Genomic DNA, 22,057 nt, shown 5'->3' on the forward strand with positions numbered 1-22,057 from the left:
GAGAGGGGCGGGGGCTGAGGAGGTCGCCGGGCGGGTGTCCCTGGCGAGTCAGGGAAGGTGGCGGACGGCGGCACTGGCGCAAGTCCGGGAACGCGGGAAAGGGGCGCGAGCGCCGAAAGGCGGGGGCCGCGCATGACCCGGAGAGCGCCAGAGAGAAAGGACGCCGGGGCGCCCGGAAATGGGTGCAGAGAGCGCTGGAGAGGCGGGGGATCTCGGAGAGAGTTGGGGACACCCCTCTCGCTGCCCCTCGGTGGCCCCGAACGGAATCAGCTGTGTTTGGCTGGAGATAAAAAGGAGCCGCGGGCCGGAACAGAACCTGGATCAGCCCTCAAAGAAAGTGTTAGGTGCCGCCGGCATCCAGGTTTCCTGGTGGGTCCTCCTCCTCCGGCGGAGTTGGGTGTCACTTAAACCTCTTGGGAGGGCTAGACCTGTCAAACAGCAGACACTCGTGTGTTGGTATTGTCGATGAGGGTCCTCACGTCCCCGCACCTTCACTGCGTCTACTCTCGGTGGTCCCAGCTTCTGACACACAGTGACATTTGATCTTTCTTTAACCACAGTGGGTCTGAGGAGTGTTTTGCCTGTGGTTTGGTAGTCACATGCCCCTTCTTAAGGCTGGTCTGAGGCCTGAATAGCTCGATTTTCACATAACAACATGAACACCCTGCACCCCCTCCTTTAATTACAAGATAGCAGCTTGGTTTTACATTTGAAGTTATGAGTGAAGGCTAAGGTAGTGGTGACAAATGGCAATATCTTTGGTGACAACATCTATAGGTTATAGTGGATAGTGTATAGGTCAGGTGTTATCCATTCAGTCAGTTTAACATGTTTATATCACACACCTCTCTGTGTGCTGGTGTAATCCTAGGTGCTTAAGAGCGAACTCCCTCTTGGTGATTGCCCTAGTAGGGGACACAAGTAAATAATTTCCTTTTGTATTAAGTGCTACAAAAACAAAAACACACACACACCCTGTTAATAGGATAAAAAGCACAGTGGCCAGGAGGGATGTGAAGCAGTTGGTGGTGTGTGTTGGGATGCACAGGGAAGTCCCTCGAGATAATTAGATTCAACTTGAACCCCAAATGACAAAAAGGGGCGGACCATGTCGGTTGGAAGTAGGAGTAATTCCTAGCGGGGAGGACAGCAAGCTCAGAAGTCTTAGACATGGAAACAGGATTGTTTTGTTGGAGAAATGTTGGATTGTCTTAAGCACAAGAGGAGAGCAGAAGTCAGAAAGACATGTATTGTGGAGGAAAGCAGGGCCTGGAGATGGAATGCAGGGTCCAGGGTATCGGCTGCAGTCCCGAGACTTTAGTTCTGTTCATATCCCCTCCTTTCTTCATTGTATTAGCCTGTATTTTTCCCAGAGATCCAGGACCTGAAGCATTCTCCTGGAGGCATTTGCGCCACCTAGTGGCCCTTCGTGGGAAATGTGTCCAGTCTGGTTTGGGGAGTTAAGTGACTATCTCATTTTTGACATTTTTTTTCCACAAAAGACTTTAGATTTTCATTTATATAGATACCCTGAGTTGACAGAATTACCTAATGTTACGAACAGGCTCCTGTCTGGCGTCTGGAAGCCTCTGTGGAGCCTCAGAGACAGACTTCCTCCTAACAAGAGTTGTTAAAATGGAGAAGGGTTGCTGAAAAGAATGACTTCCAAAAGGGCCAGTTGTCAGGTTGCCTTTTCTGTGGATTTTTCTGTCAAAGTTTGTCATCTTTCCTCTTCTGTTAGGACACAAGCAGAAGATATGAAAACAAGGCTGGCAGCTTCATCACTGGGATCGATGTCACCTCCAAGGTGAGACAGACTGGGATGTTGTTTGATCAGCAGATAGAATTAATGAGCTTGGTCTTTACCATTTACACAGCAGTAAATATCTTGCCTCATTTATTCTTTTATTGCTGATAGATATCTCATGTATATATGATATGTATCTCATAGTATCAAATATCTACATCTGTCTACCCAAGGATGTCCTTCTATATCCTGAAGACCTTCAGGCAGCGTTTGTGTGTGCTTGTCTCCATGAAAAGTTAATCACTGTCCTTAGTTGCCTGTGCTCAATCATTTCCAAGAAAGAGTTTGCACTGGGAATGCTTATTTTAATATTTATTTATTACTTAACATTTACTTATGTTTGATGGGGGGGTGTTGTGTGAAAGTGTGTGTGTGCTGTAACACTTGTGTGAAGTCAGAGGACAACATCAGGTGTTGGTTCTCACCTCTCATCTTTTTTTGTTTTGTTTTGTTTTTTTCTGAGACAAGGTTTCTCTGTGTGGCCCTGGCTGTCCTGGAACTCACTTTGTAGACCAGGCTGGCCTCGAACTCAGAAATCCTCTGCCTCCCATGTGCTGGGATTAAAGGCATGTGCCACCACCACCTGGCTGGTTTTTGTTTGTTTGTTTGTTTGTTTTGTTTTGTTTTTAATTTGTTTTGTTTTATTTGAGGTAAGATCTCTCTGCATAGCCTTGGCTCTCCTGGAACTCGCTATGTAGATCAGGCTGAACTTGAACCCACAGAGATCGGCCTGCCTCTGCACTTCAGGTGCTAGGATCAAAGGCATATGCCACTGCATCTGGCTTCTTTTTTTGTTGGTAGTAGTATTATGAAAATTATTTTCAAATTTGTGTGTGAGTGATTTGCCTGCATGTATGTCAGTGTACCACGTTGAGAACTCCTGTGTGAGGAGCTCAGGAGTGGGCTTCAGATCCTTAGGACTGGAGCTTCAGATAGTTGTGAGCTGTCCTGTGGGTACTGAGAACCAGGCCTGGAGCTCTGCAACAACAGCCAGTGGTTTTATCTGCTCAGCTGTCTCTCCGTCCCCTCCTGCCTTGTGTTTGAGGTATTCTCTCATCTCTGCCTCCTGTCTCCTGTCCTGCTATACAAGTGTAGAGATCACAGCTATGTGCCAGTGTCTGGCTTTTACATGGGGATCCAGATTCAGGTTGTCAGGTTTACATGGCAAGCACAACCACAGCCACAATCATGCCATGTCCCTGGCCTTGGGGATGCTTACTTGGATGTCATTTGCCCTCTTTAAAAACTGTTAAAAGCACCCAACATGTAAATGAGCCCTTAATGCATATCTATGGAAACACTGGTTGTCAACCTAGAAGAATAGGGTTTTCTAGTTGTCTGCCTGTCTAACCTTTGAGGGCCATACCAACTGAGTTATTCCCAGCATCTGACAATATTGTCTTTTGCTAAGTGATTGCTATTACCATTGTATCACCTCCATTATAATACCTCAGAGTGAAGCTTCTTAATTTCCACGTGATAAATTGTCAGTACATTGCTTTATTTCAGTTCAGACTTTTTTTTTCTTAAAGATTTATTTATTTTATGCATATGAATACTCTGTCGGCACACCAGAAGAGGGCATCAGATCCCATTACAGATGGTTATGAGCCACCATGTGGTTGCTGGGAATTGAACTCAGGACCTCTGGAAGAGCAGTCAGTGCCATCTCTCCAGCCCCAGACCTTTTCTTTCTTCCTGATTTAAATGTGTACTGTTCAGTTTGAAATGGATTTTTCAATTTCAATTATATTTTTTATTTTATAAATGTGTATCAGTGTTTTGCCTGCATGTATTATGTGCACCATGTGCATGTCTGGTGCCCACAGAGGTTAGAAGAGGGCATCAGATCTTCTGGAACTGGAGTTACAGACAACTGTGAGCTACACCATGCGCGTGCTGGGAACTGAACTGTTGTCCTCTGTAAGAGCCCCAAGTGCTTTTAACTGCTGAGCCATCTCTCCAGACCCAATTTATAATGTAAACAATAGTATATATTTATATATTGGATCTTTAAAAACAATAAATAGAAGTATGCCATACTTGGCTTTTTATAGTTTCTCCTTCTCCGTTTGTGTCAGATACTTAAAGGCCAAAAGAAAGAGCCGAGCATCTTCTAGTGGAGAAAATAGTACAAAGTGAAATGTTCTCAGTTTCACTTGAGAAGTAGACTTCTTTCAACTTGGTATTATTTTCTAATATGTGAAACAGGTACCGGGGAAAAGATTTTGGCTAGGAGATTTACTGGCTCAGTCAGTAAAGTGCTTGCTGTAGAAGCATAAGAACTGAGCTCAGATCCCTAGCACCCATGGTTTGTTTGCTTGCTTGTTTGTTTGTTTGTTTTTTAATTCAGAGAAGTGTGTTTGTATCTGTAATCGCAGCATTAAGAAAGACCTGCTCCCCCATCCTCAAATGCACACATATGTTCCTACCTATACACTAAGCACACATGCACACAAACTGAAGCGAGTAGATTGTTGTTTGTGCTAGGAGGACTGCAGTGGGGGAAAAAAATGAGCCTAACCATTAGGAAATAACAGAAGCATTGCTGCTTCCTCACACCCTCAAGCTGATTTTAGTCAGGCCTTCAGTTGCAGTTACTGAAGGGCTCTTGAGAGCCATCAGAAAATCATAATTGGACCTGAATTTATTTTCACCTTTGGAAGAAATTTACAAAGTTTTTTCAGCAGTGTTGATGTCTTTGTCACTTACAAAGGAAAACAGGCGATTCCATGCACATAAGGCTGGAATAGAGGAGACTATTTTTGCGCTGGTGTTATTTTTAGATGGGGGTGTGGCTTTTAGGGAGTGGACCATTCAGGCATACATAATGTGGAAGAGCATGATAGGTGTGATTACCATGCCCACAGACAATGTAAAGTGATAATGGTAGTTGTGGGGTTCCTGGAAATAGCACTGGATCAGATCTGCCCTTAGCTAGAGGAGATATTTTCTGCAAACCTCCTTCCGTTTTTTGTATCTCCATTTCTGCACTAGGAAAATTGAGACGGTTAAGTTATTTGTTTTAACTTCTTGGTGTGATTGTTGGTGATACATGAAATATCAGAAAACTTTATAAACAAGTATTCACTGACTTCTTGACTTCCTACTATGTTCTGGGTACAGTCATAGGCTATGATAGAATGGAAATGATTTCAGCAGGGTTATTGTATGCTATGCATGTCCAGTTTTTTGCAAAATACATTCAGTTGCTTATTGTGATTTATTTGAAGGTTGCAGCATGTTTATGATTTAACTTTCCTCGTCCTCCCTTTCCCTATTTGCCTCTTTTTTTAACTTTCTAGGAAGCAATTGAAAAGAAAGAACAGCGAGCCAAGCGCTTCCACTTTCGAGCAGAAGTAAATCTTGCCCAGAGAAATGTAGCCTTGGACCGAGACATGATGAAGAAAGGTACAGTGTGTTTGGGGCAGATTTTTCATCCTGGTTCAAGAGTGACTTTCCCTGCCGTTGTTTCACGATCTTTCTGGCTTTTCCTGTATGTCCGGTCGTCATCCAAATACCCAAGAGGAAGGGATTCTGACATCACCTTTGTAAATGTGAGACGCTGTCAGATAGTTTTCGGTTAGAGCTAGAAGAGTGGAGCAGAAGACACTGTCAGGGAGGCTGTGTCAGAGGGGAGACGTGCATCCTTACCTCGGGACCTGCTCCTCTGCTTTGATCCTAGTGATGTTAGTTAGCTGTTCCTTGCCTTTAAGAAGAGTGGAAGGGCCTCACTGTGAAGCTTTCTTTTAGGGCACTTGGAGCTCTTTTGGAGCAGCTGGGATTTTTATTGGGAATGATGCATGGTACATGCAGGCCTCTCAGTACTTATTCTCAAAGAGACCTAAACCAACTGTAGCCTATTTTATTAAGGTATTTTTCTCCCTAGAACTCATAGCAAGGCAGTTGATAGTGGTGGGCTTTTTCTTTCTTTGTGGTGCTAGGTGTAACTGAGACTCACTCATGCCAATCAAGTCAAGTCACCACATGCCCGGCCCAATTACTACTTTTCTGCTTGCTTGCTTGAGGCAGCGTCTCATGGAGCTCAGACTGATTTCAAACTGAAGATGATTTTAAACTCATGGTCTTCCTGCTTCTACCTCCCAAGTTCTAAGATTCTAGGGGTGCACCATGACTCTCTAGCAAAGCAGTTTTTAAAAGGAGCGCTCAACAGAGTGAGCCTACATCCTTCTCATTGCCTTCTTATGTAAGTCCATGAACCCGACAGTCCTCTCTGTGCATTTATAAATATTGGTGTTTATGAAGGGCTCAGGAGGCAGCCTTCTCACTGCATGTTGAAGCTCTGGTGCTGTGTGAGTCTCTTTAGTTGTGCCTGATTGATGAAAGCGGAAGCTCAGGAACCTGCTGGATGAGGGAAGGTGGCTACTGTTTGTTGAGACTGTGCTTTCTTATGGCACTGGGTTAAGCACGTGTTTGTTTCTCACAGCAAGTCTCTGAGGAATATATTTTTTATAATTACTTTACAAAGGAAGAAGCAGGTTGTAGAAATTTAATGAGTTGCTCAGAGCTAATGAAAACCTCAGGGTTCTAACCTATATCTGTCTAACTTTAAAGACTTAAGCCTTACTTTAAGAAAATTGTTTTATTGTGTGTAATTTTAGTCAACAGTTGCTTATAAGAAGAGCAATCAGAATCTTATGTTTCTGCCAAGTTTTTGTTTTAGGTAGAATCTCGCATAGCTCATGGACTCTGATCCTCCTGCCTCTGACTCCCAAGTTCTGAGTTTATTGGTATGTGCCACCATACTCAGCTATGCAGATATTTCATTTTAAAGGCAGTATGTTTGCCTGGACACCGGTTGAGGACTATTGCTCATTGTATAGTGCAACCTGAATACAAGCCTTAGGCAAGATGGCCTAAGATAGAACTGTGGGTAGATGCAGTTGGATAAGTCCTAGAGGTAATGTTGTTTGTGTATCTCCTGAGTAGTTCAATGTAGAGTCAGGATTGGGAACCACTGGGTTTGAACAAAGGTTCTGAAGCCCATTTACCTGCATTCAAATTCTTTTTGTTGCTCTGTAACCTTGGACAAAATTAGACAGAACTGTCAGGAGTCTGTCAAAATATTGCAGCTCTTAGATTGGTGCTTTGGCACATAGTAGGTACCTAGTGGATGTTAGTTATCTGGCATTCTTCTAAGTAGTCACCTGAGCAAACCAGCCTCTTAGAGAGGGGAACTGAAATAAGTATCTTCATATCCACAGCTATACCAGGTGCCAACTAATTTTTTTTCTTATTAATATCAACAATAATAACACTTGTTAAATGCTTACCGAGTAACAGTTGCTCTGCTACATGGCTAATTTGTCCTTTAGCAATCCCCTGGGGGATGAGAACATCAAAGTGCTGAGACAGAGTGAAAACTTGCAGGACTGCACTTGAAGGCTGGACTGACTAGAAGCCTGTGTTTTTATTTTGCTAGCATTCAGGGACACCGCTTGGCACAGACTGCATCTAGTATGCATCAACAGGGATTTGCTACTTTTGGATGTCTATATAGTAGATTGCTAAATAGCTTTGGTCTGCATGTCTCTAGGATCAGAGCTTTTATGGTTGGAAGAGACCTTCTAGGTTATTTAGACCAGCTAGCTCCCTTCCTAATACTTCAGGCCTTTTGTCTTCCAGAGAAGGTATGAAAATCATTATGGGGCAGGCAGCTTTGTCTTAGGATACTTGCCTGTGTGGAACATTGCTCTCTACGAGTTTCTGTCTGGTAACCAGGTTGCTTTGTGACTCCTAGGAAAACCACTGTTAAGTACTTTCCTCTTTCATACAGTGATGGCTACAGAAATACGACCTCAGGGGCTGGAGAGATGGATGGCTCAGAGGTTAAAAGCACTGGCTGCTCTTCCAGAGGTCCTGAGTTCAATTCCCAGCAACCACATGGTGGCTCACAACCATCTGTATAGTGAGATCTGATACCCTCTTCTGGCCTACATGCAAGCAGAATGTTGTATACATGATAAAATAAATCTTAAGAAAGAGAGAGAGAAAGAAAAAGAGAACTACACCCTCACTGCCCTTTTTTTCTATCTTTTGAGACAAAGTGTTAGGATAGCCCAGGTGGCCTAAAGCTTAGGTAGTCCTCTTGCCTTCTAAGTACTGGGTTACTAGTGTGAGCCATCTCGTTTGGTCCTGACCAACTTTCTTTTGTTTGACATGTCTTTCTGGTCCCCCATCTCTCTCTGGTTTCTACATGTCCTTTCTTAGGTGCTGTGTAGACTCTGAATATGGTATCTGTGTTGAATAGCAGGCTTGTTGGTCCTTGTCCTCTCTCTTTTGCCAACCAGGGCAGTGGACCTGTCTTCAGCACAGAAGTTCCCTGAGCTTATGACTCTTATCCTACCTGCTGAGTGCTGTGCTAGGGTTGCGGGGTTGCATCATCACAGCTGGTTGATACATCACTATATCTTCACCTTAAGTCTGTGTAGTTTCTTTTTTCTTGATCCAGTTGTCAGCTGAGTTGTACAGTGTATTTCCATCTGCAGAGGAACAGCTGCACTGATTTCCTGGGCTGTACACATTGACTCTGATGGCACACCATCCACAGTATTCTTTGAATTGTGTAGATTTAGTAATCTTGTCAAAAAAAAAAAAAAATCCCAGAACATGAGTCTAGTGTGGCTTTTTTCTTAGTAAACCCATGCTGTTTCCTGTAGGAAAGATTTGGTGTCTTAAGGGATCATAGCTGCTGCCTACTAAATTTCAGACTGACGAAGAGCTTTGTAGTCTGCAGTTTGAATTTCCTTCTCGTCTCTACATCAGTGTGGGTGGGGTTAATCCTTCTCAAGGCTTCAAGGTACCTCTCTTTCCCTGTTCTACAGAGGTCGAGATTATTGCCTGATTCTGAAGTGAGCATGTTGGGATGTAACTCTGGACTAGAAGATCTGAGTCTATGGAAATGATTCTCTGTTGCTTTTCATTTGTGTTGTGGCTCTGGATTAAAGGTTTATGCTGCTACTCCCAGCTAACTGTCAGCACTTTGGGTTTTTTTTGGTTCTATTAGTGAAAGAGCAAAGCAGATCAGCAGTTCTGCCTTTTCTCTTTGCAGCAAAGCAGTTAATGAAAAAAGAAAGCTACTAGCACGTTGATGTTGTTGTTTGCTTGGTTTTTTGAGACAGGATCTCATCATATAGCTCTACCCGTCCACTCCCTCTGTAGACCAGGCTGGCCTTGAACTCACAGAGATCCACCTGCCTCTCCTTCCTGAGTGCTGGGATTAAAGGCGTGTACTACAACTGCCCTGTGCTGTCTGTACGTTTGATAGGCCTGTTCATGTTGTTCTGGGATCATGGTCCTTGTCATGGCAGGCTACTGCAGTGTGCCAGCCATGATCACCCTGTGATTATGTTTGCTTCTAGTCTCTCTGGCTGTGGGCTTTGTCTCTTTTCTGTTTCCAGCATACTGCCTCCTGACAGTTCTACATCAGCATTTTCTGTCACTGTGAAAGTTTCCCTTTGTCCCTGGAATTGACCCCCTTTCTCTCCCAGGCTTGCATGTTAGGTTGTGCTCACCTAAGTGCTCCTGTGATTTTCATAGAGCCTTTTTAAACTGTTACTGTATTTGCTTTTAATTATCCTAAGATGAGGGCTGGGGATTGACTTTTCTTTGGGTTTTCTGAAATCTCCTCTCCTCAAGACTTGAACTTGTGTCCTACTCTGTTGCTGGTTATCTTCCTTCCCTGTCGGAGCATCCAAGATGGTGCCCTGAGTGCCTGGCTTGAGAGCAACACTGAGTAAATACACAGTTCACTTGCCGTAAATCTGGCCACCTTCTTAGGCTTGTTTTATTTTGTGTCATTGCCAGCAAGGTGGGCCTTTGGCCTCCTTCCATGAGATCCTGATTTTAACAAAGTTCTTATCTCTGGGGGCCTTGCTTCTGCCAAGTTGGTTTTCTTTTGAGAGTAAACCACGTGCACGTGCCAGATAAGTGCTTTCTCACTGAGCTCCATCCCTAATCCTTGTTTTCTTATTTTGAGTCCGAGTCAGGATGGTTTTGAACTTGGAGTCCTTTGGCATCAGCCTCCTTAGTAGTTGGAATTAAGGCCTGTGACACCAGTCTGGTTTTTGACCTACTTCTTTTGAAGAAAATTGTCCATTGTCAACATGTATCTCATTCTGATAAAATCTAGACAGAATTTTTTATTCTTTCATTCTTTTTAAATAAATTTTAGGGCTGGAGAGATGGCTCAGTGGTTAAAAGAGTACTGACTGCTCTTCCAGAGGTCCTGAGTTCAAATCCCAGCAACCACATGGTGGCCCACAACCACCCGTAATGAGATCTGATGCCCTCTTCTGGGGTGTCTGAAAACAGCTACAGTGTACTTACATATAATAAATAAATAAATCTTAAAGAAGGGGGAGGGATGAAAAAGGAAAAAAAAAAGAGTACTGACTGTTCTTCCAGAGGTCCTGAGTTTGATTCCCACCACATGGTGGCTCACAATCATCTGTAATGGTATCTGATGCCTTCTTCTGGCATGCAGGTATACATTCAGATAGTGCATTTATATATGTAAAAATAAATCTCTTTTAGAGAGTAAAAATATAAAAATAAAAAATTTACATGAAAAAATAATATTTTTCGGCCATCAGTGGAAAGAGAGTCCCATTGGTCTTGAAAACTTTATATGCCTCGGTACAGGGGAATGCCAGGGCCAAGAAGTGGGAGTTGGGGGGAAGGGGAGTGGGGGGCGCTGGGGGGACTTTTGGGGTAGCATTGGAAATGTAAATGAAGAAAATACCTAATTAAAAAAATAATAAAAAAATTTACAATATGAGTTAAAAGAATGGAAAAAAATATTTTATGCCAGCAGTTTTAATTATCATGATGGAATATCATTTCAAAACCGTTTCAGAGGGCTGGTGATGGAACTCAGAAGTTGTCTGCTTGCTTAGCATGCACATGACAGGGCCCATAGTATGGAACAAATAAAATAAATAATAATTTCTCTTTATTCTTATACTAAGAAAAGTAATTTTTTAAAATTTATTTTCTCATGTATTACATACTAGCCTCAGTTTCTGCTCCCTGCTCCCCTGCCAGTCCTTCTCCCCCTCCTTCCATCTGAGATTCACTCAGGCAGGCCTCCCATGGATATCAACCACACGTGGTATATCAAGTTGCAGTAAGACTAGACACCCTCCCCCTCATATTAAGACTGAATGAAGCAACCCAGTAGGAGGAAAAGTGTCCCAAAAGCAGGCAAAAGAGTCAAAGACACTCCCTCTTCTACTGTGAGTCTCACAAAAAGACCAAGGTACAGAACAATAACATATATGCAGAAGGCCTAGGTCTGACCCGTGCAGTCTCTCTGATTGTCAGTTCAGTCTCTGTGAGCCCAGGTTAATTCATTCTGTGGGTTTGTTGTGGTGTCCTTGACCCCCCTGCTTCCTACAGTCCTTCTTCTGCAGGATTCCCCAGGTTTTGCCTAATGTTTGGCTGTGGGTCTCTATATCTGTTTCTGTCAGTTGCTGGGTGAAGCTTCTCTGATGATAATTATGCTAGGCTCCTGTCTGCAAGTATAACAGACTATGATTAGGAATTGTTTCACTGACTTTTTTTTTTTTTGGCTGGTCATGTTTGGTTCTATCCTGGGTCTCTGGGCTATCCAGCTTCTGGATCCTGGCCCTCCAGGCAGTATGGAGTGGGTGTGGGTCTCAAGCTGGACCCTTCCATCCTTCTTTTGTGTTTGAACTCTTTGTTTTTATCTGTAGGCTCTCTTTGATGTTTGTTAGTATACACTATGATGTGGTGATACTGAGTTTTGTTACCTTTCTCGTGTGCCTGACTCATTTGATTTTATCAGATGAACAAATAAGTATTCTCCCTAACACCCAGACTTTTCCCTCTTTCATCACTGGGAGTTGTTTGCTTTTTCTTTTGAGACAAGTGTCTCACTGTGCAGTCCTGGCTGGCCCAGATCTCACTGTATAAACCAGACTGGTCATGAACTTAGAGCTCCGCCTGCCTCTGCTTCTCCAGTGCTGGGATTGAAGGCGTGTAATGTGCCACCACGCCCGGCTCTGTCTTGTTTGTTTGTTATATTCTCTGGAACCATCTCTTGACTTACCATAGCCTTCTAAAGTCTTAGATTTTAGCTTTTGGCTCAAGGAACTAAAAAGAATATAGACTTAGCTAGGACTCACCTTGTACAAGGTGTCCTAGAACTCTTGTTCAGAGCAACTTTCTGCCTTTGCTTTTCCAGTGCTGGATTACAGATATGGTACTACAATATCACCATGCTTGGCATAGCCCACATTTCCTCTTTTCAAATCTCTGCCTCCTCAATGCTGAGATTAAGGCCTACACCATCATACAGAGCCATATTGCCTATTTTTAAATTGGATTTTTTTTTTCTTTTAAAAGATTTATTTATTTTAATGTATGTAAGAACACTGTCACTGTCCTCAGACACACCAGAAGAGGGCATCAGACCCCATTACAGATGGTTGTGAGCCACCATGTGGTTGCTGGGAATTGAACTCAGAACCTCTGGAAGAGCAGTTAGTGCTCTTAACCACTGAGCCATCTCTCCAGCCCCCCCGCCCCCAAGTTTTTATTTTTTATTTTTTACTATTGAGGTTTTAGAGTCCATTATATAGTCCAGATGTTAACTTTGTGTTGGAGGTATAATTTGCAAATATAGCCTTCCATTTTATAGACTGTCTCTTCATTCTGATGGTTATTTTATTTCCTTTTTTGTAAAGAAGTTTTTGAGTTTGGTATAATCCATCTGTTTAGTTTTTATTTTGTTTCCTGCACTTAGGGAATCTTATCCAAGGAATCTTTTCTATTCCAGGGACCTGAAGTTTTCTTCCTATTTTCTTTTGGTAATTTGTTTCAGATTTTCTTTTTTAAAAGATTTATTTACTTTATGTATATGACTACACTGTAGCTATCTTCAGACACACCAGAAGAAGGCATCGGATCTCATTACAGATGGTTGTGAGCCACCATGTGGTTGCTGGGAATTGAACTCAGGACCTCTAGAAGAGCAGTCAGTGCTCTTAACCGCTGAGCCATCTCTCCAGCCACCTTGTTTCAGATTTTACAAGCCCTTTTTTATTTTTTAATATTTTGCTTTGTATTTATGAGTGTTTTGCCTGCATGTTTGTCTGTGTTCCATGTACATGGAGTCCCTGAGAGCAATCTGAGTACCCTGCAAGAAGAACAAGTTTTCTTAGCTCCCGAGCCATCTATCCATCCTCTAAGCATTTCTCAGGTGTGCCCAACCTATGCTCTGTGAGCTGCATGTGCCTCATAATAACTGAATGTACCACAACACAAAGCTATAAACTTTATGAATACATGATAAGAGTTTAGATGTATGAGTTTTCTGTTTTGTTTTGTTTCATAACTTGATTACATGGTTCTCCAACATGAATTCTGTGATGGAAGATCCTGTTGCAGTATTGGAAGATTAGGCATGGCTCTGTACATTTTGAGTTAATAACTAGCCTGCTGACCAGTTTCTACCATCTAGGCTCAACCTACTCAAATCTAGTCTGGGATCTTCAAGGTAGTATTGTCGGTGTCAGTGTAAATTGGGATAGCTATACGGAGGAAAATACTATGTGTGTTCCTTTAAAAATTAAGCAGTAGGGAGCTGGAGAGATGGCTCAGTGGTTAAGAGCACTGACTGCTCTTCCAGAGGTCCTGAGTTCAATTCCCAGCAACCACATGGTGGCTCACAATCATCTGTAATACCATCTGATGCCCTCTTCTGGTGTGTCTGAAGATAGCTACAGTGTACTCATATAAAATAAATAAACCTTAAAAAAAAAAAAAAAAAGGCAGTAGGACTACCATAGAACCCGGTACACCACTTCTGAGCAGATAGCCAAAGAAAAGCAGGATTTGAAGAGGCATCTGCATACCTGTGCATTTTGTTATGTATTGTAGCACTACTCACATAGCCGAGACAGGAAGCAAAGTTAAATGCTCATTTCTGGTGCTAGGGATTAAAGCTGAGGGCTTACACATGCCAGGTAAGCCCCATCTCTGAGCTACATCTGCCCCACAAGCTGATGGATGGTTAAGAAAGTGTAGTACATGCTCCCATGGAATACTCTTCAGCTATAAAAAAGCAAAGCCCTGGCGCTGTGCCACACGATAGACGTAGACATCGGTATAAGGCTAAGTGAAATAAGCCTGCCACTGATAAACAGTAGCACATGATTCCATATGAACTTTAAAATACATGAGCTCAGTAGCAGTAGACAGTCAGATCCTGCTTACCAGACTGGGAGCAAAGGAAGGATAGAGCGTTGGAGATGGTTGATCAATGGCTGTAGTTACAGTTTGGAGTAAGAAGGTCTGGTTGTGGAATTGCATGGGAGGGTAATTATAGAGAATGATTTTGTAATATATATCTCAAACATCTAAAGGAAAGGAGTTTGAATGTTTATACCAGAAATGAATCATAGATGTTTGCTGTACTTTTTGTTTTTGAGACAGGACCTTACCTATAGCCCAGGCTTTTCTTAAACTCACTATGTAGCCCAAGTTAGCTTTGAATTCTTGTTGATCTTCCTGCTTCATCCTTTTGAGTGCTAGGATCACAGGCCTGAGCCAGCACAGCATGCCCTGTTTTCATGTATCAGTTAAAAGAAAAACATGCAGCCGGGCAGAGGTGGTGCACACCTTTAATCCCAGCACTTGGGAGGCAGAGGCAGACAGATCTCTGAGTTTGAGGCCAGCCAGGGCTACGCAGAGAAACCCTGTCTCAAAAAACAAACAAACAAAAAAACAGAAAAGAAAGAAAAAGAAAAACATGCTTGGGAGTACTGAGAACAGAATTGTCAGACTTACTTGAGAAGAGGAAGGGAGGTTAAGAGACCCTAGTTTTCTATGGGATGTCTTATTTGCATAAGATTTAAAAATTAATACTACTTGTCCAGATTGTTAGGCTTCTGTCATCCCCATACACGCACATGTCAGGCTTTGTCAGATGCATCCGGCGTTCCTTCTGCTCCACTCCTCCCCACTGCTCCTGGTCCACAGCCCCTTTACGATTAGCTCTGCCTGAGGTCTTTAAAGGAATTAAACAAAACCAGGTAGTAGATATATAAAGATTTACAAATTCTTAATGACATATTTACACATTTTACAGTTAATAAGGTTAAATATGATAATATACTTGAAGTAAGTATTTCATGGAAACATTCAGATGACATGGCTTTCAACTCTTTTTTTCATCAGATGTAACAGTTCTTTTCAATGTATTGTGAATGGGATCAGGCTTTTTCCTATAGCTACTAAGGTGTTTAATGCTACATAATGATGTATGTATTTGTGAATGTGTGCATGCTGTAGTGTGCATATAGGGGTGTGAGGATAACTTTCGGGGGTAGTTTCTTACCTTCCACCTTGTTGAGGCAGGATCTCTTTCTGCTGTGCTGTGTTCTCCAGGCCAGCTGGCCCATGAGCTGTGTCTGTCTTTCATCTGTAGAGTCTGGGGTTACAGATGCATTCCACTGCATCTTGCTCTTAATGTGGAGTCTAGGGTTGGAACTCAGTTCCTCAGGCTTATGTTGCAGCCGGCCCTTTAACTGCTGTGCCATCTCCCAGGCCTCAGGAATTGTTGATAACTTTTTTTTTCCATTCAATATGTTTTAGAATCTTTGATATATAATCTCTCTCTCTCTCTCTCTCTCTCTATATATATATATATATATATATATATATATATATATATATATATATATATGTAGTTTGAGTAAACCATAAGTTATTTAATATGGGTAAGCTCTAACTTCTTACCCTCATGGCTGCTGGATTATTAGAATTAGTGCTGCCAGCCGGGCGTGGTGACGCATGCCTTTAATCCCAGCACTCTGGGAGGCAGAGGCAGGCGGATTTCTGAGTTCGAGGCCAGCCTGGGCTACAGAGTGAGTTCCAGGACAGCCACGACTACACAGAGAAACCCTGTCTCGAAAAACAAAAAACAAAACAAAACAAAAAAAAGAAATAGTGCTGCCCTGAACGTTGCTATGTGAGCTCCTTTGTGAACTCACATGTGTGTTAGGATTGAGGCTGAGAATTCAGATTGTTTAGGATATGGGCTAGAGTACCTTCTGATCCCTTTGGAGTATCCTTGTCTGTGCTACCCTAGCAGGAGAAGCAACTCCTCCCATGTGGCCTGTGTTTCATGCAAAAGACAAAATCTGCTCAGTATCTATCGTTTTCAGTGGTTTTCAGTCAGGGTCTCACTACGTTGCCTTGGCTGGCCAGGAGCTCACAGTGATCCGCCTGCCTGTCTCCTGAATGTTAGGATTGAGGGTGTCTACTTCCATACCCAGCTTGGTATTGTCTTAATATGAACTGTCCATCTCTTCTTTTTGTTTTGTTTTGTTTTTTTTTTTGTTTTGCTTTGTTTTTTGAGACAGGGTTTCTCTGTGTAGCCCTGGCTGTCCTGGAACTCACTTTGTAGACCAGGCTGGCCTCAAACTCAGAAATCTCTTCATATTTTTACCTGTCTGTATAAATTGTTTTACACCTTTTGTTCATTGTTGAAGGGTTTTTTCTGATTTGTAGGATGTCCTTTTTCTTTGTGTGTATATCTTTGGGGGAGGGAGGACAGGACAGTAGGGTTTGAGAAAGGCCCCAATCCTGTGAACAGCCCTATGCAGCAGTGTATTTGTTTATTTGTTGGTGCTAACCCCTTCCTCCATCTGAGCCCTGTGTGACTATTCTGAATCCCATCATTTGCTTATTGCGGGTCAATGTAAACATTAAAGAAGTCGACCCTACCCTCTTGTTCTGTGTTCTTTTGAAATAATTACTGTTTCAGTTTCTTCCTCTTCTAGAATCATTATCTAAACCATGGTAAAGAATTCTTAGCAAGCTGTAAATAGCAGGTAGGAAAATTCTGTGTCTTGTTTTTTAGCAATTCCCAAGGTGAGACTGGAGACAATCTACATTTGTGGAGTGGATGAAATGAGCACCCAGGATATCTTCTCCTATTTTAAGGAATATCCTCCAGCTCACATTGAGTGGTTGGATGACACCTCCTGTAAGTATACCTACATTTTCTGTGTAGCATGCTTTCGTTTATGATTTTTAAGGAGTTCTTGCTATTTTGATAGTGAATAATTATTGCCCAAACTGCCTATGCTTAACTTGTGTCCTTAGCCTAGGAGAAAAAAGTTCACAAGTCTTAGTCTAGCCCCGCCTGGCGTAGCACTGGGAATTCGCTAGTCTTTGCCTGCCACGCGCTAGGATTGTAAGTGTGTGCTGCCACATTTGGCTTCAGGCAGTTCCTTGCTCAGAATAGTTATTGGTGGAATTGGGTTTGGGAATGTAGCTCTGGACGACATTCATGAGACATTTGCCACCATTGTCTGCTTTTTTCATGAGCTGGTTTTGATATTGACCAACAGCCTTTGTAGCCAGTTAAGCTGTGGCAGTGAACCTGATGCCAAATCTGCTCTCAGGAGATTTACACTTGGGTGTGGTGATGCTTTATCGTAGGCAATGTGGTTTGGCTGGACGAGATGACGGCCACACGAGCTCTCATCAATATGAGTTCTCTGCCAGCCCAGGATAAGATGAGAAGCAGAGATGCCAGTGAAGACAAGTCGTCTGAGAAGAACAAGAAAGGTAACTGCACACAAAGAGGGCCCTTGCTGCCCTGTGCACCAATCTGTTCAGGGCCTTGAGTAGATAGAGCATTGTGAATACTGCCTCACCAGATGTTTCTGAGGTAAATTATGATACTTGGGTTTATCAGTCAATAGGAATAGGAAACACTGGGCTTTTTAAACTTTACAAGTTTATGATGGGGTTACACTAAGGTTCCTCTTGTCCCTCACACTCCATTGTAGACAAGCAGGAAGACAGTTCAGATGACGGCGAGACTGAAGAAGGAGAAGTGGAAGATGAGAATTCAAGTGATGTAGAGGTTAGTAATAGGGCAACGATATCTAAGGTTTATTGGAAAAAATAATGCTTACTGTCTTTTTAAATGTCAGACATAAAGACTTAGTAAGCTATGTTCTCTTAGCCTTTTAGTTTGTGTGGATGTAACAGTTCATCTTGGAGTCTTAGAATAGTGTTCATATTTGTGTAGAAGAGAAAATGGGTTTATTAAGAAACACTTTGAAGTGTTACCTAACCAATAAAATAAGAAAAAACAAGTAGTGTTTGTCAGAAATGTTGGAGAGTGTTCATTTGAAATATTTGGGGTCGGGGTGGGGGGCTTGCACATGTTAGGCAAGTGCTGTGCTCCTGATCTGTGCCCTCAGCTAAGTATATTCATTTCATGTTGAATTATTTAAATGGTAAGTGTTTACTATATACCAAATTCTGGGAAAAAACTATCAAGTTTTTTTTTTAAAGGCCCTTGGCTCACTGGAGGCTGCATTTTAGAGGGGAGGACAGACATACAGTTGCATGCTGTTAGGAGACACAGTGAGCACTGTGAAGACTGTAAAGGGTGAAGGGAGAGAGATTAAGGGCTGCAGGGATGGTACATGTTGTGCTTGCAGGGGACCTGAGTTCCACTTCCAGCATCCATGCCATGTGGGATGGCTTACGGCTGCTTGTCATACTCACTACAGGGTAGCCAACTTTGTTCTGTCCTCTGTAGTCAGAACTCATGTGCACATAACTCCACACAGACACATTCCTGTGCACATAATTTTTAAAAAGTGTTTATAATAAAAGAGATAGAAAATGATGGGGACTATTTTTTAGGTGAGTTAGTCAGGAAAACCCTGACTTCAGAGTCACCGTAGGAATAGATGCTGTGACACTGATGGGTCTAAAAGACAGAAGGCTTCTTAATGGGAACTGCACAGAAAAAGTATGAAACATGCTGGAGTTTTATGTTGAAAGTGTTCTCTTTTTTTTTTTTTTTTTTTTTTTTTTTTTTTTTTTTGTCTTTTAAGTTGGACACGTTGTCTCAGGTAGAAGAAGAGTCTCTGTTACGAAATGATCTTCGTCCAGCTAACAAACTTGCTAAAGGAAATAGACTATTCATGAGATTTGCTACAAAAGGTAAACTTGATCTTTGATATTGATTTTTGGTCAGAATGATGAAATTACTGAGTAAAACTTAGCTGTTGACTAGAAGCCAGTTCAAATAATGCCAAAGCTCCTTTTAAACAAATACTTTATGAAAAAGCAGCTTACTGACTGAGGAGGAATTTCATTTACATTTGTATTTGTTTTTGTGTCTTTATTTCACTGTTAGCATGCATGCCTGTGATGCACTTGGGTCCCATTTAATCCTCTTCTTGTTCACACATCCCCTCCCTTCCCCTTTTGACCTCCCCTTTTACTTAACTCTGGAATTCCACATACAAAAACAAACAGGGTGCTTTGTTTTGTTTTTCAAAGCAGGGTAGCCCTGCTCTGTGTAGCCCTGGCTGTCCTGAAACTGGCTCTGTAAACCAGGCTGGCCTGAAACTCAAGGATCTACCTGTCTCTGCCTCCCAAGTGCTGGGATTAAATGTGTGAGCCACCGTATCTGGCTTAACACTTTGTTTTTATGAAGTAAATTTTATTAAAGTAGGAGATTTGTGGAGCCATAGGTGCTAGGCACTGGAACAGGGAACATTGGCAGTGCTCAGGATGCCCTCTAACATGCAGGGCCCACCTCTGAAGTGCTGCTATGGATGAAGATTTAGTTAGGGCTATATTGATCAGATCCAGGGCTTTATCTCAGAGACGTCATCATGTCTGTGGCAAGAGAGTTGACTTTGAAATGAATGAGATTCTCTCAGCACACACTGAAGTCTACCACTGTGTCCATCCTGGTCATCCTAGTAGGTAACAAAGTAGAAAAGGTGCTCTTTCAGTTCCACTGTCACCACACTTGAACCCCCCTGGAATCACTGGATCAGGGACTCCACCACCATGGCCTAGGCCAGTATCTAGGAGGTTGGTAGAAGTCTGGTTTTGCAGAAACTCCTGAACCAGAGCTGTGTGTGCGGTACCTTTGCCTTTGGTGTCTTTGGGCTGGTTTGAGGTGAGATGAAGTTGATAGGCACCTCAGTGTAGTAGCAAGCGAATATCAAGGGTCCCCTTCCCCCCACTGGGAGAGCCCATTAGCCACCATGTCTGCCTGTCTGATGAAGTTCTCATGTCTTGTCATAGAGGCTGCTGACCTTCACTAGTGCCAGCAAGTGAGCCAGTATTTTGTGCTGAATAACAGATAAATGAGTCTTGCAGTGCTGAGCTTGGTCTGCCACAACTAGGGACCAGGAGCACGTGTAGGAATCCATTGATGGTCACAGCAGTGTTGCCCACCGGTGTGTCTACCACAGTGCCATATCAGGGATGCTTTGCTGTCCTATCTCAACATAATTTCTGTGCCTCTATATTCCAGCAGAAGAAATGAGCTTGCTGGTATCTTATCTCAGTAGAAGATGCCACTGTGTGTCCCAATTTGGGACAGTGCCACGGGGCTACTGGAAGGTCTTTTGGGGGCTGATGAAATAGGCTGTTGCTAATAATGTCTTGGTAACTATGGAAGCCCAGGTACTCTACAGTAGCTATAAAAGTGGTATATAGCTTTTATAAAACTATCAAAGTAGTATATTAATGGATTATATGGTCTTTCTATTTCTATATTGCAAACTTAAGGTCAGCTTGGGCTACATGAAACCCTGCCTCAAAATACAAACATCTAAAATCAACTAGTCACTATTATCTTCACTCTCACAGGAAACCCTAAGTAACTGTTCTATTAACTTTAGATGACAAAAAGGAACTTGGAGCAGCCAGAAGAAGTCAATACTACATGAAGTATGGAAATCCAAATTATGGAGGCATGAAAGGAATTCTTAGCAATTCATGGTGAGTCCAAAACCTTAAAATATAGTGGCTGTTTGTCTGTTTTTGTTAACACATAATAGGCTTCATTATGACATAAATATACATGTAGATAATGCATTTTCATAGTTTGATCTTGACCTCTCCTGTCCCCACCCACTCCTTTCCAACTAGCTCCCTTCTACCTTGACAGCTCTCTTGTGTGTGTGAGTGACCCATTGAGTTTTGTTAGGGTTTTTACAGGAGCATGGGTATCTTACCAGTAGTCACTGAAGAAAATCTCTCCCTCCCCCTCAACTACAAATTGCATATAAATCATGGGGCCCTGTGTGTCCCTCCCCATTCCATGACGGGTTGATGAGCTTAGTCTTATGTAGTTTTGTGCAGGTATTCACAGCTGAGTTGAGGAGTGCTGCATTCATGCCATACCCAGGAAGTCAGTGTTCACCCATGTTGCCCTTCTCCAGCTCTTAATTCTTTCTGGCCCTTCCTCCACAGTGTTTCTTGAGACTGGGGGTGACATAGATGTCTGTTTATGGTTAGGCATGCAGGAGTTTTTTATTCTGTGCATTTTGTCAGTTTCAAGTCTCTGTCTTCACTGATGACCTCTGCAAAATGTTTTTTTTGGGGGTGGGGGGGGGAGTTAAAACAACAGTGTCTCATGTAACCCAGGCAAGTCTCGGACTCTTATGTGGCTAGACAGAACCTTGGACTCCTGATCCTCTTGCCTCCACCTCCCAAGTGTTGAAACTACAGACATGTGCCCCCAAGCATGATTTGAACACTGCTTGAGCTGTTTTTCATCCTTAGTTGGTATTCTGTGGCGGAATGTCAGAACCAACATGGCCTGAAGGCCCGTAGGGACAAGCTCGTGATTCTTAGCTGTGCAATGATATGAGAACGCTGCTTCGGCACCTAACGCTGCTGTTGTGGAGCTGGAATAAAGTGGATCTCAGCATCCTTCCTATTGGTTTCTGATGGTGTGCTTATTTTGGCAATATTGCAGGAAGCGAAGATATCATTCCCGTCGCATTCAGCGGGATGTGATCAAGAAGAGAGCCCTGATTGGGGATGACGTTGGCTTGACGTCGTATAAACACCGACATTCCGGTAGTTGCCTGCTCAGCTCTTGGGTAGACACACACGTTTGGCTCTCAAAATCGTATTTTTATTCTTAACATAGTCTTTTAAAGTTCCAAACTTTATCATCCTCTCTTCCTTGCCCCCACCCTCTGCCAACATAGAGGAAAGTAAGTCAAGTCGTGGTTAATTTTAAATTGCCCATGCAAGAGGTCACATGATTTTATAAAACTGTTCTTTAAAAAGACCATATGTTACAGAGAGAAAATTAAAATAAAAATTTCTTAGGAACTTAATTTTTCCACTATTAATGTCAACAACAGCATGGAAACAACCTCATCAAATGGAGCCTTTGTTCTCCCTTTCCAG

General features: G+C 42.6%; 1 protein-coding gene across 1 annotated transcript in view; it reads left to right on the plus strand.

The window, feature by feature from the left end:
* Positions 1-22,057, plus strand: part of Ncbp3 (nuclear cap binding subunit 3) — a 31,042-nt gene that overhangs the window by 240 nt on the left and 8,745 nt on the right. The window contains exons 2-9 of the mRNA XM_021176645.2: positions 1,742-1,807; positions 5,113-5,218; positions 16,719-16,844; positions 17,303-17,431; positions 17,656-17,732; positions 18,721-18,829; positions 20,533-20,632; positions 21,615-21,718. Of these exons, the coding sequence (XP_021032304.1) occupies positions 1,742-1,807; positions 5,113-5,218; positions 16,719-16,844; positions 17,303-17,431; positions 17,656-17,732; positions 18,721-18,829; positions 20,533-20,632; positions 21,615-21,718 (817 nt within the window). The remainder of the gene's footprint in view (positions 1-1,741; positions 1,808-5,112; positions 5,219-16,718; positions 16,845-17,302; positions 17,432-17,655; positions 17,733-18,720; positions 18,830-20,532; positions 20,633-21,614; positions 21,719-22,057) is intronic.

This window comes from Mus caroli, chromosome 11, assembly GCF_900094665.2.
Source record: "Mus caroli chromosome 11, CAROLI_EIJ_v1.1, whole genome shotgun sequence".
In the NCBI taxonomy this organism is placed as follows: domain Eukaryota; kingdom Metazoa; phylum Chordata; class Mammalia; order Rodentia; family Muridae; genus Mus; species Mus caroli.